The 12,913-nt window shown below is 34.7% G+C and overlaps 1 protein-coding gene across 6 annotated transcripts in view; it reads right to left on the bottom strand.

Annotated features, from left to right (window-relative positions):
- Positions 1-2,597: 2,597 nt before the first annotated feature.
- Positions 2,598-12,913, bottom strand: part of LOC121318323 (calcium-dependent secretion activator 2-like) — a 182,665-nt gene continuing 172,349 nt past the window's right edge. For all 6 annotated transcript variants that reach the window (XM_041254845.1, XM_041254846.1, XM_041254847.1 and 3 more), the window contains 2 exons: positions 6,649-6,753; positions 2,598-3,625 (listed from right to left, as the gene is read on the bottom strand). In XM_041254845.1, coding sequence (XP_041110779.1) covers positions 3,455-3,625; positions 6,649-6,753 — 276 coding nt within the window. In that variant the 3' untranslated portion in view covers positions 2,598-3,454. The remainder of the gene's footprint in view (positions 3,626-6,648; positions 6,754-12,913) is intronic.

The following is a 12,913-nucleotide window of genomic DNA, read 5'->3' as shown; positions in this document are numbered from 1 at the left end:
TACACGTCAACATTGTGTAGAACGGGTTCCTGACAATTACCTTCATGCACTATGGTCAAGCTCACCGATTCAACAATTTTGGTGTAAGATGCTATAGCTGACATTATGGGCCTTAACATTCCTGGCTCCCCAGCTGGGTGTCTAATTGGAGACCTCTATGCCCTTGAGCTCCCCACCCATCACTCAAAGTTTCTGCTTCTTTCTTTCACAACAGCAAACAAAGTTATATTACAGAACTGGAAAAACAGCACTAATGCCTCATTAACATATTGGCTTAACCTAATTTACGAGCATGCATCCCTCGAAAGACTCACCGCAAGATTTCGTGATAAAAATGTAATCTTGTCTAGGATCCTTTGTTTATATTTCTCAGCCAAAAATATGATTGCCTCAAGCACTCAGAATCATATCATTCACCATCCGTTGCCTGTTATAGTGAAACTGTTACGACCCAAATCAGCAGCCCTCTCTTCTTTAAACCCTTTCTTGAATGTGTTTCCTATCCCATCACTTCCTGTCTCTTTTATCTTTTCTTTTGACAATGTGATTTTTTTTAAATAGTTTTGTTTAGTTTTTTTTTTCATTTTGTATTGTGTATCATTTTGGGTTTTTTTTTTCCTGTAAAAACTGCAACAAAGAAGAAAAGAAGAAAAAAATAAACTAAAATAAAAAATAATAATAATAATAATCTCCAGCGACCAACTTGAAGTTGTTTCCTGAAACTCTTTAGAACTTCCATCCTTGGAACTGAAGGCAAAACCAAACACTCCTGTTTTTCGTTTGTGTCCTACATATAATGACATTAAGCGAGTATATTATATTATTATATTATATATATATATAATATATATATATCTATATATATATATATATATAGTGTATATCACACATTATAGTTACACATGTTCTCTACCTGCCTGTAAAACTTTAACTAGCATTGCAAAATTGCAAATATCTGACAATGAAGAAAAACAAGCAAAGATTCCTATCTACAGGCTAGAAAGAAAATTGCTTTAACTGTGAAGAAAGGTATGTAGTCACTACACAAGACTTGTTGTAACCATTTTAGTGAGATATTTAAAGACAACTTTTTACCAGTATAATGTAAACAGCATCAAAGTCTACAGGAAGACAGGTACATATGAGACATTTAAAACACAGCAAAATTAATTAAAGTATGTCACAATTATGAAAAATATCAGTCTTTTTAAAAATTAAGCCATATGCAGAATTAGTAAAGAAACAATTGGTAGGGTTAATAATGCATATTTGAGTTATTTACTTTATAAAGTAATTTGGTAGGAATAAATATTGAAAACAACAACCTTAAAATACATTTAAACATACAACCATCTAACTTTAATACATCATAATGTAACATATAAAAATAATGTAAGGAAAACCCCTTCACTAATTGAGTTAAAATAAAATAGCAAACATTAAAATAATACCTAATAAACATTAAGAACTCACCTATGTTCAAAGGAACTGACAGCTGTTTTATCTTGGCAGCAACTCACAAGTTTGCAAGAGGGCATATACATCGAATGTTGAAAACATCTGGCTGTCTAATCTTTTCTTCCTATCATGACATTGCAGTTGTTGCTTGCAAAGCTCCATGGAATGTCATGATTACTGTAAAATGATAGTGTAATTAACAATACAGTATGAAACGTTTTTAGGAAAATAATTCATAGTCTGTGTACAGAATCTAGAAATGTTATATATAAAAAATAGGTGGTTAAGTAACAATAAATAGTTTTACCTTAAAGTTTTATTCAATGTACCGAAGATGGCTTTGCTTGTCCCAATGTTGCAAACACGCATGTCTAAAATCCTGCTGGTGGTGCCATCATCTTCAAATAACCTGACTAGAATGACCAGCCTCTTCTCACCCTTACGGTCATTTGATTCATCAATCATAACCGAGTATGGACCAGTTTTGCACCTCTCAATAACTGCTTTTGGCAACTCTGAGGCGATGCTCTTTTTAAAGATCTGTGTCATTTTAGTCCCCCTGCACTTAGAAATCGCATGTCTCATGATGAATTCGCAATACACGATTATACAGAAGTGAGTGTAGGTACAAATTCAAACCACTACGTTGCCATTGTTGGTTGCACTGTAGAAACAAATAAACATAGTAAAATATTTTGACTTTTTTTTTTTTTTTTTTACACACATTTGTTATTTTTTATTAAATATATATATATGTGTGTGTGTGTGTATATATGATATATATAGATATATATATATATATATAATATATATATATATATATATATATATATAATTACATATTGTAAAACGGGGATGGTGGTAGGACTGCAATATGAGTTATTGGTTTAAGAAAAAACATATTTCTGTTAATAATTCAGTAAGTGCAGGCAGAATATATGTTCCAGTTCTTTTCGAAACACTGTCAAAATCTGCCTCCTTATTAGTTTCAAAAGCCAGGCTGCGTGTTTTAAATTGTGAATTATGTAGTGTAAACAGATTTATATGTAAGACTCCTATATGGTCAGCATGACACTTTTTATGGAGGTATTGTGTGCATCTGCATTAATAGATCTGTAATAAACCATAAACAGCCAGACTTCATGAAAACACTTTATTTTAACACTCAGAAGACACCTGGATGAAAGCAGGTGTAAAAATGACAAATACAAGTATGCATTCTTAATGCCAGGTGCAGTGGTTTTGTAATTAACATAACTATATGATCTTACTGAAGTGTACTGATATATTATTAGACATCATTCATGTTTCAAAGAAAATGCACTACGTTAGGCACTAGTTACCTTAATAACTTATGAATGGATTAATTGACATGATTGTCAAGCATCATGCCAGTTTTGTCACTAAACTTAGAAGCACATAAACATAGAACAAATGACATACCATCACAATGATGAGCATAATGCTTTGGTCCTTTGGCACCCGAGAGGGAATACCAGCATCAATATTAAAGTAAACACACATGTTGTAAGATCAGATCTTGGCACAAAGACATCGTGTTTATCACAACTACAGTGACAGTTCTTAACTCAAATTATATATGATTATTTCGGACTTGTTCATTTCCAGCCAATTGTTACCATAACCTAATATATAAAAAAAAAATGGTTTTAAATTTACAGGATAAATTGCAAACTTAGTTTCATCATTGTACAGATCTGAAATGTGTTCAACTTTAAAAACTCAAAAGTAAAAACATGTAAACATTAAATTACCATAACAGTATTGTTCATAGTTTGATTTTTGTAAATTAAAATCTACTCTTACACATCCTCGGCATTGCGTCTCATTTAGAAATAATTATGTAGAAAAATGACTGGCATCAATTTTGTAACAGTGGTATACAGTGGAACAAAGCAAACATGAATGTTTCTGCTGCTGTAACATGGAACTAAAACTGATTGATCGTTTATTGTTCAACTCTTTCTTTTGGCATTCACCCCTCTTCTTCATCACTGTCTCTCATTGATATCCCCTGAAGGCCACTCCCGTCAGTCACTGAGACGGTGGCCTCCTCGACAGTAAGGCGGTTGTAAATGGTTTCATAGGTTTTGTTGTTCAAGGTTCCTTCTAACACGCTCTGCAACCTGAAATCACGGTATGATTTCTACAACAGAGAAGACAAAAAATCCAATATTTTAATAATGAATACCAGTTGCAATATTTTAGAAATCATTGATCTAGCATAGATAGCTCAACTGAAATTAAATATCTTCTTTGCACACAGGTTTACAGGTGGTAGGATGAAGCAGAGTTGAGTCAAGTCAATAATTTAGTGGACAGGTTGTGGCTTGCTGCCTCTAACTTCAATCTCAAATCACTCTCTAGAATAATAATAATATAATAATAATAATAATAAATAATAATAATAATAATAATAATAATAATAATAATAATAAACACTCAATTGTGCATAATCATGTTGTAATTCCATTGAGATATCACCAAAAGTGACAATACATACTTTTATCTCAATAGGCTTTGTATATTTCATTTGTTATAAAACAAGGTCTATTCACACCCATTTTGGTGTTGTACTGAGACAATGACAAAAATGTCACACACTGTATTTTTTTTATTAACTGCAATAGTTTTACATATCACTTCTTTTTTTTTTCCTTAACAGTGACTTAGGATTCAAAAGCAAAGTTGAGACACACTTGAACTATTAATATTGTCAGTGAGCCATTAATGAATGTTTAACTGCAGAACAGTGCACTTCAACAGAAAAGCACTTTCAGATACTATCCAATGACAGGATTACTAACACTTCTGCGAAGACATGTTTTGCCACCTTAGCAACAACTGATTAGTCATCCTACAGCAGAGTTAACAATTGAAAAGCATGCCTTCAAAATGCCTTCTGCAGCACCTACTTGGAAAGGAACAAAAGAGCAGGTGTGGTGATTTGAATGACACAGTGCCAGACTTGTGATCAGTGGAAAGTGTAAAGGTAAGACTGGTAAACACACAAGGTTTTGAGTCTTTTGTGCTGTGGACTTGCCATAGTGATAAAAACAAAGGTTCCATGAATGCAAGGTTTATCAAGAACATGCTATGCAATTGTCCTATCACATTAATTTTACAATATGCAAAACAAGGTTATATATTAATACTAAAAGTAGTTCACTGAAAGAGAAGACAACCACCAACAATGCTTTTGGGATATGCCTAGCACAGGTCAGGTATTCACTGAGCATTTTATATGAGAGATGCCGATTGGACCCTCCGGGGAGTGACATCCTCGGTCCTGCCTTCCGAGAGAACAAACAGTCACTCCACTGAGCTCACTTCCTCTTTTGCATCGAACCCACGAAGGCAACCGATGAGACCTTGCAGGTTGGTGTTCGTCTTCTCTTTCAGAGAACGTTCCCTTTCAAGTCGAAGATGCCTGCCAACAATACTTTTGGGAAAGTATACCAAAGCCGTCGTGAGGGAGCGTGAGCGGAGAGAGCAGAGAGCAGACAGCAGATGTCTCGAGACCGCAAAACCATGGTTAGTGGTGCGAGCACACAACCTCAAGGACCCTTATGAAGGCATAGAGGGATCTACCACATTAAGTCAGTACAGCCTGGTGAAAGTATGCAGGTTAACCCATCCAGCCACAGTACATTTGTCAGATAGTGAGGCTCCTCTAAAGGCGGCCCATGATGTAGCCACTCCTCTGGTAGTGTGTGCGGCCACCCGCAGAGTTGGGGGTAGGCCGGCATTAGTATATGCAGTCAAAACTGTGTCCACAATCCAGAGAGACATCCGCTGCTTTGAGAGGGCCTGACCCAGGGTCCTTACACCATAGCAGACAAACAGCTGGTCAGACTGATGCAGGGCTCACGTCCTGTCAATATAACATCTAGCGTTCTGCAGTGTACCAACAACCGCGTCTGGCAATATCTTTTTCAATGTAATCCAATGGGTCAGCAGAACTCTACAGTATCTATGTGGTGGAGCAAGTACACATCCCAAGGAGGATGGCAGATTATTATTATTGGTGGGACATACACTTGATACTAACAGATCTGTAATGAAAAAGAGAACTCTAGAATTACTGGATAAAAAGTGAAAATGGTACTAACACTACTTCTAATGTACGTTTTTCAAAATGTGGATCACTTTATTTTATTAAAAAAAACAAAACAAAAAAACTCTAAAATGTATAGTCCAGTGGTACTTAATACCTAAATGTTTCTTCTTTCTTCTTCTGTGAAGTTGGAAATATATACATTAATTGATGTCAATAAGTGCTGTATTGATACTTCGTAGTTTTATATACATAACGTTCAATCATTCAACTCTCTGAATGTATTGTTTCCATCCCAGTGGTAAAATATGTAATTTATTGCATGTGAACAACATTGAATGATAGTGTACCACTATATGTGTACCATATATATGTAGTATTATATAACACAATATTGTGGCGTGCACCGGGGAAGACAGCAGCAGGGCTGGTAGGTGATGTAATCACGCATGAAGACATCAGACCGCTATGCTTTAGTGAGAGAGGTCCCGGGTTCATGCCCGCTCTCCGCCTGTTTGTGGTGCGCCTGCCTGCGGGACCCGAGATCGCTACAATATTACATTAAATCATGAAATCCATCTCAGCCAATAAAATATCCCTAAACAATTTCAGTACGTAATTAATTACTATGTCATAAGAGCTATCAAAGTGCTAGACTATAAAGGCTACAAGAGACACTCATCTGCCCATATTATAGTACTGAAAGAATCTGAAAACAGCATTTTGCAAAACTATTATTTACATACTAATTACTGGTACTCAACATATTGACGTCTGGGTCTTGAAAATGCATTGGGGTGTATTCAATTGATATAAACTGAGGTGAATCTTAATACCACCACTTTTCAAATCAATTAAAACAGAAATGAATTAATTTAATGAGCTCACTTTTTAGTGGTTAGTTATTGGTTGTTATTAAAGTCATTTTTGAACCATTTCAAGGGTGGAGGTATGTTCAGATCAATTGAATAAACCTCATTGTGTGTGTGTGTGTGTGTGTGTGTGTGTGTGTGTGTGTGTGTGTGTGTGTGTGTTTTACCTGTTTACATCAGCTATTTTAAAACCTCTTCTGAAATCCACTATGTAAAAAAGTAAGATGACAATTAATTTACCTTGACTATCCTGATGAGAGTTTTCAGCTGATACATGTGGAGCTGGAGATCAAGTCTGTCAGCAAGCCAAACACAGATTGCTTTCATTGAACTGGTATACCATTGCTGTGAATACAAAAAAAAACAAAAAAGAGAATCTGCAGACATTCTACATTTTCAGAGGTAGCAAAATATGAGAATAACCCCCAGCCTTGTACTTGAGAAGCGCGTAATAATATTATATATATAATATATATAGATATATATATATATATATATATATATATATATATATATATAATATATGTCCTATATAGTTTAACAGGATATATCAAATGTAAGACATAAAAAAGCCCTTTTAGTATTTTTTATAATATCACATACTTTGAACACATAACCATTGACACGTACAGAACTGAGTTTCTACAAGACTTTTTTCAACCTTGTTATACTGCCCCAAGTGTTTCAATTGTTGTAATTAATATACCAGTCAAGAGAAAGCTTCACATATGTGATTCATTTGTAGATCTGTGCTACCTCTGCCAACTCACCTAATAAAAGCTAAATCAGTATTATTTTCCTATTTATGGATCAACCAGCACTTGCAAGGGCATGCGTTACCCGCTGATACATCTCTCTCAGGATAAAAAAAAAACAGGAAGAAAACAGCCATGTTTGACACTGCAAGACCTCTGTATTTATTCACGCTTACTGTGCATGACTGTAGACTGGCAAATCATATTAGTGGACTGTCTTTCCATCAAGCTGGTACTTGCTTCCCAACTGGGAAAGGTTCAACAAATCAACAGGAACACAGAAAACAGAACATCAGTTTAATCTAGTGTTTATGGTGAAGTTTTCAAACCCAATCTAAAATGATCTTCAGTGCCTTGGACAAGCTGAAGAACACAGAAGGTGGTGGCAGTTATGAAAGAGTGCTGAAACAGTGAAGCTTCCTATATTTGTGTGCACTTTTAATAGTAAACAGGTCAACAGTGAAGGAGAACCCAATATGCTAACAGTTGCCACTGGATATGGAAATTGCCACAACAGGGTTATAAGCACTCTCAGTCCATCAGCTTTTTTTAAACACTCTCCACCCCCCTCCAGATTACCTTTAGTCTTGAATTAACAAACTGCTGCAATAAAGAAGAAAAAAGGGACAGGCCTGAATGGCTGGCATTGATCCCTGGCAGTGTGCAGCATTGCTGGAGGCAGTGAATAAAGGCAGCTCCATTGTCAATAGAGACTGACAAATCTCCACTCACCTAAATAGTGTAGCTGAGCCGAGCTCTGTCGCTGCAGCTGTAAAGGGCTGCACTCAGAGCTTGGGAGCCCCAACAAAAGGACAAGGCATGGGCTTTTTGTAAGCTCCAGACTCTGCAATTTTCTAACAAGGATTAAAGTTGTTTCTGGGATAGGTTTTTTTTTTTTTTTTTTCAAAAGAGATTTCACAGCCCAGTGGACATTTCTTCTTACAAGTTGAAAAGTAGTTGTTAAAAAAAAAAAAAATCTCAAGGGAAACACACAAATATGTTAAAGATGGGGTAGCAGTGTAAAAAAACAATTGCTTTTTGGTAGGCTTCTGGTCCTAGACCTAATTAAATGAAGCCTCTTATTCTAAAATAGGTACCCGAACATACTGCAATTACTATGCTGACAGCCAAGTGTTTCCCTGTCAGGAAAACTGTTTTTCTTAATCCATTTTGTCACCTGTTTAAAACATGATAAACAAATAAAACAGAGTCCATAACAATGTGTGTGCAAGTAAAACTTTTCACAAATAATGTGTGCATTTAACACACACACACATTAAAGATGTTTTCTGAAGCAAAGTGAACATTATTAATACATTGTCAGTTCAATCCTTAGAAACCACTCCACTTTAATAAAACAGTTATCTGTGCATTTCCCAAGCTTTACATAGTGTATATCTTATCCATGATTTACTATGTCTTATCTATGTTTTGCTGTGCTTTACCACATCTTGCTATTATATTTCGGCTGTACAGTATATGTTTAACTACATTTAATTCCAGAATTTTCTTGGACTCAAACTGAGTGCCTAAACATGTATTAAATCATACAAAAATAAATATTGGTTATGATGTTTTGTTTTTTATCTTTTAAAATGTGCTTTATTAAATAGCTATTTGCTGTTTTTGAAATATCAGCCCCTCTTACTGTGAAAAAAAGCCATATTTGTTTCTTTTAACTTTTTAAAATATAAATTAAAAAGAAACAATACAACAGTTCTTAATGACAATAAAAAGAGCAGCAGAAAAGCACTGCTCTATCAATTCTGTGTTATAAAGAAATACTTTTTGATGCCTTTTTCATATGTAGTTGTCCATGAGTAGCTAAAGTGCTGCCAGAAAAAGCACACATTGCTAATTATTATAGCAACATTTCTGAAGAGGATGGTGAACTATGGAGTTTGAAAGACTAAAAGATACGGGCCAGATTAAGTAGTGCTCAGCTTTTGAATTGCCTTTCTACACCCCCCTCCCCCCCAAGCTCTTGGTAAAATGGCGTACTCCAGCAAGAACATTTTTTCTTAATTAGTCACAGCTAATTAGCGTTCTGGCATAGACAAGGAAACTGAAATGTCCGAGAAATAAGGCTACGTCTTTGTAATCCTTTGATAATAATTCAGGCCCCTGGGATGGTCTCAAGCTGTGGTAAATAGTAGCTTTCAATAGGGTAAAATTAGGTGGGCAGCAGACCATTAGGGCAGAGAATGAGAAGCACTACCAAGTCCTGCTGAGAACCAACAGGCGGCCAACTCCACTGCCAGATGAGGTGCCTGTTAAAACCTGTGCTGTTAATTAGCTGATTCCACCAGCCAAGCCACACATAGCCAGCTGCATTAAGCCAGAAGAAAATGCTCACTGGCAAAATTTACAAAGTTTACATGTTCCATATTTTTCACGCTATTATAATGCTTTCATGACTTCAGCATTCAGAAGCCATGGAAAATGTCATCTGAATAATGCCATTTCGCCAGGGAAAGGGTGCATTTACAGTTTTATGATAAAATACCTTACTTCGTTTCCACAAGTGAACCTATTTGGAGAGCAATACAACATTATAAACATATCAGAAGACAACTTAGTTGCAGGAAAACTATTTCATTTCTCTGACAATTTTCCATTTTCTTAGAACTTGCCCCCAAAATAAGCAATTCCAAAGTCTTATAGGAGATTGTACCAAAATCTCAAGATGCTCAAAAGTCATGCAACATGTATTACATGCACATGCTTAAAAAGGGCAAATAGTACAGTACTTCTCACCGGTTGGCTCTGTCTTACCGTTTATCATTTTTAAATACTGCATTAAAGATCCATTTTGGAAAGACCCTCCTCCTGATGGATTACATTCATGCATTTGCCATTAACATCCCGGAAATAAAATTCCAGCCATCACAGTGCTACTAAAAAAAAAAAAAAAAAAAAAACACTGACTTGTCTTCAAGAGTCAATATTTACCTGCTCATCATAAAGTAACCTGTCATTCAAATACCACGTTCTTGTCAGTGGAGAAGGACACTCAAGTTAGATTTTTTTCTAAAATAGCTAATGATATAAGGGCTTAGAATCATGTTTGTTATAAACATTTGTAAATTATTTACTAAGAGGTGCATTTTCAAGATCCTGACCGTAGTCGAGAATAAAGCGATAAATATAGGCAAAATAAATTTAAAATATAATGTCTAGTCGGCATATCCGCTAGTCAAAGTGATCGTTATTATAATGTTGTAGCCTTAATAATAATAATAATAATAATAATAATAATAATAATAATAATAATAATAATAATACATGATTATTATTCCTTAAAATAAGGAAAGTGAAATGCTGTTTTGTTTTATTTTTTGCTGCCACAACATACAGAAATATATTGTGAGAGGTTTTCTAGAGTTGGTTGAGATTTTAATAATTCAAACGAGTTTGTCCATCTTTTTTTCATTACAGCAACAAAAAATTAACGAATGAATAAATAGAGAACATCATCTAACGGTAACAGAATTCACTGTGTGTGTATGTGCTCGATATTAACACAAAATAAAAGCAAGTACATTAAACACAGAATGGCAAATTAATAAAACAAATATTGAAAACATACAATGTTTTCAAAGGAACAATATACACCAATTTTACCTTCAGTTGCCAGTATTCCACAAAGCAGGCAGGCTCAAAATGAGACCATGGACCATGGGCATGGAGGCTAACCTCTCCCTTAACCCCTTTCAGAATGGTTTCTTCTGAACATGTTTGAGCAATACAGAATGTGGAAGCTTGCTTTAGCACTGATGTTGTTATCTTTGCTTTATGGATAAATTACCTCCACTACAGCAAACAGACCAACATCAACCATGAACTTTAACGTGAAACTTGAAGAAAACTTCAGTATAATGCAGGCACTCACCTCAACTGCTTGATTTAGTTGGCATTTTCCTTATAAAATAAAATAAATGCAACAATGTTATGTGTGTGTTTTAATATTACTAAAAAGCGAACAGCTAAAAATCTCATGTGACAGACCACAATTGTTTCAATAAAAAAACAAAAACAAAGAATGATTAAAACTCTTTCCCTTGCAGACACTGCAAAATTGACCACTTTCTAATCATTTCACATAAAAGATGAAATATTATTAAATCTGTTCTGTAGCTCAAGCTGAAAAGATTACATGAAATAGCATTTCAAAGAGGTACAGACGTTGACCAACAGGAAAAGCGCTAATCTTTAGATCTTAACATGGTTAACACATAGTCAGCGACTGGCTACATATAACAGAAGACTTCAGAACACAACATGAAGGATGAATACACAGCTTAATTGCAAGTTCATTACTGCCTATAACAATGACTGGATAATGACCTTGTGCTTTGCATTCTCTTAATTTTTTACTTTCAGAGATACGACAGCACAGAACAGCACAGGAACATTTAAGAAGAAACTGTTACCTCAAACAGCCTCAAGTACATCATTGAACTTAAATCACCCCTCCTTTTCTAAAGATGAAAAAAGGAAAACAGTGGTTATGGAATGAAAAAACTAATATTCTGGGGTATGCTTCAAGTCTTTATGTGAAGGATGTGCCTGCAAAAAGTAGGACTCAATTCACTAACTATTTGTGAAGTACGGTTTTAAATGAAATACACAACCAGTGTTTCATATTTATCAGTCCAATGCAATTATTTTCAAATGAAGGTATACAACTGTATTGTTCCAAAGGCTGAGTTATGTTTTCAACATTACAAAATGGTATGGATCTGAAGTGAACGTTTCTTTGTACTTTAAGTATGCTACGGGCCTAATAACTTCACTTAAACAAAATCATACATCAGGTACATAAATGATACATTCAGCCTGCGTGTGTGTGTGTGTGTGCGTGCGCGCGCGGGGGGTGTGACCTATAAAATGGATCATCAGACACAGACAGATTTTTTCAAAATTACAAACATTTTAACTATTACTTACCCAAAAACCAGGCATATTCTCCATTGCAAACAACTTTGCAGTGCAGGGTTTAAATGTGTTTTTAATGTAATTTAGGTGCCATATATTTATACAGCCATTCCCATAATACTGGGATTATATGCAATGACATAACAATCATCATTGATTTTATGTATAGTAGTGCATGTTAATACAACTTTTTTTCTTTTTTTTTTTTTTAAACAAAACAAACAAAAATAATATTTTCCTTTCCACGTCTCACTGATTTCAAATCTCTGCAAAAACTTATTTTCAAGGTAGATTTCAATATTGGCAATATTTACAATAACAATTTGCATAAGGAAAGAAATTAGTTTGTGAATTGGATGTGAATTCTTAAATAGCTTATTATCGTACTACAAAACAAACAAACTGAGAATTCGATTTAATCATTTATGTTCCCAAAATTCTCATTAAATAACAGTAATCATTTAAAAAAAAAGTGGTGAACAAGTGGATTGGATTAATCTCAAAGCATGTATGAGATTTGTTCTGAAAAATCTCTACACGTGTAGCAAGCAGTGAAAGAATCAAAATCACTATCTATCTATCGTGATTATGTAATCATTTCATTTTCACTTGTGTTGGATCTATAACTATGGCTTATGAAAAGAAACAGTTTGCAAAACAGGCTGTCACATATAATTGAAGGTATATATTACAATTACTAGTGTATTAAACAGCGAACACAATTTGCAATCCCAGAGCTATAATACATAACTGTAGCAATGCGACTCTATGGATACAACACAATGATCATTAAGCACAAAACAAAAAGCTGA

This window comes from Polyodon spathula, chromosome 7 (assembly GCF_017654505.1).
Source record: "Polyodon spathula isolate WHYD16114869_AA chromosome 7, ASM1765450v1, whole genome shotgun sequence".
NCBI classification, from domain to species: domain Eukaryota; kingdom Metazoa; phylum Chordata; class Actinopteri; order Acipenseriformes; family Polyodontidae; genus Polyodon; species Polyodon spathula.
Note: the sequence above shows the minus strand (reverse complement) of the source record. Positions and strands in the feature narration are given on the sequence as shown.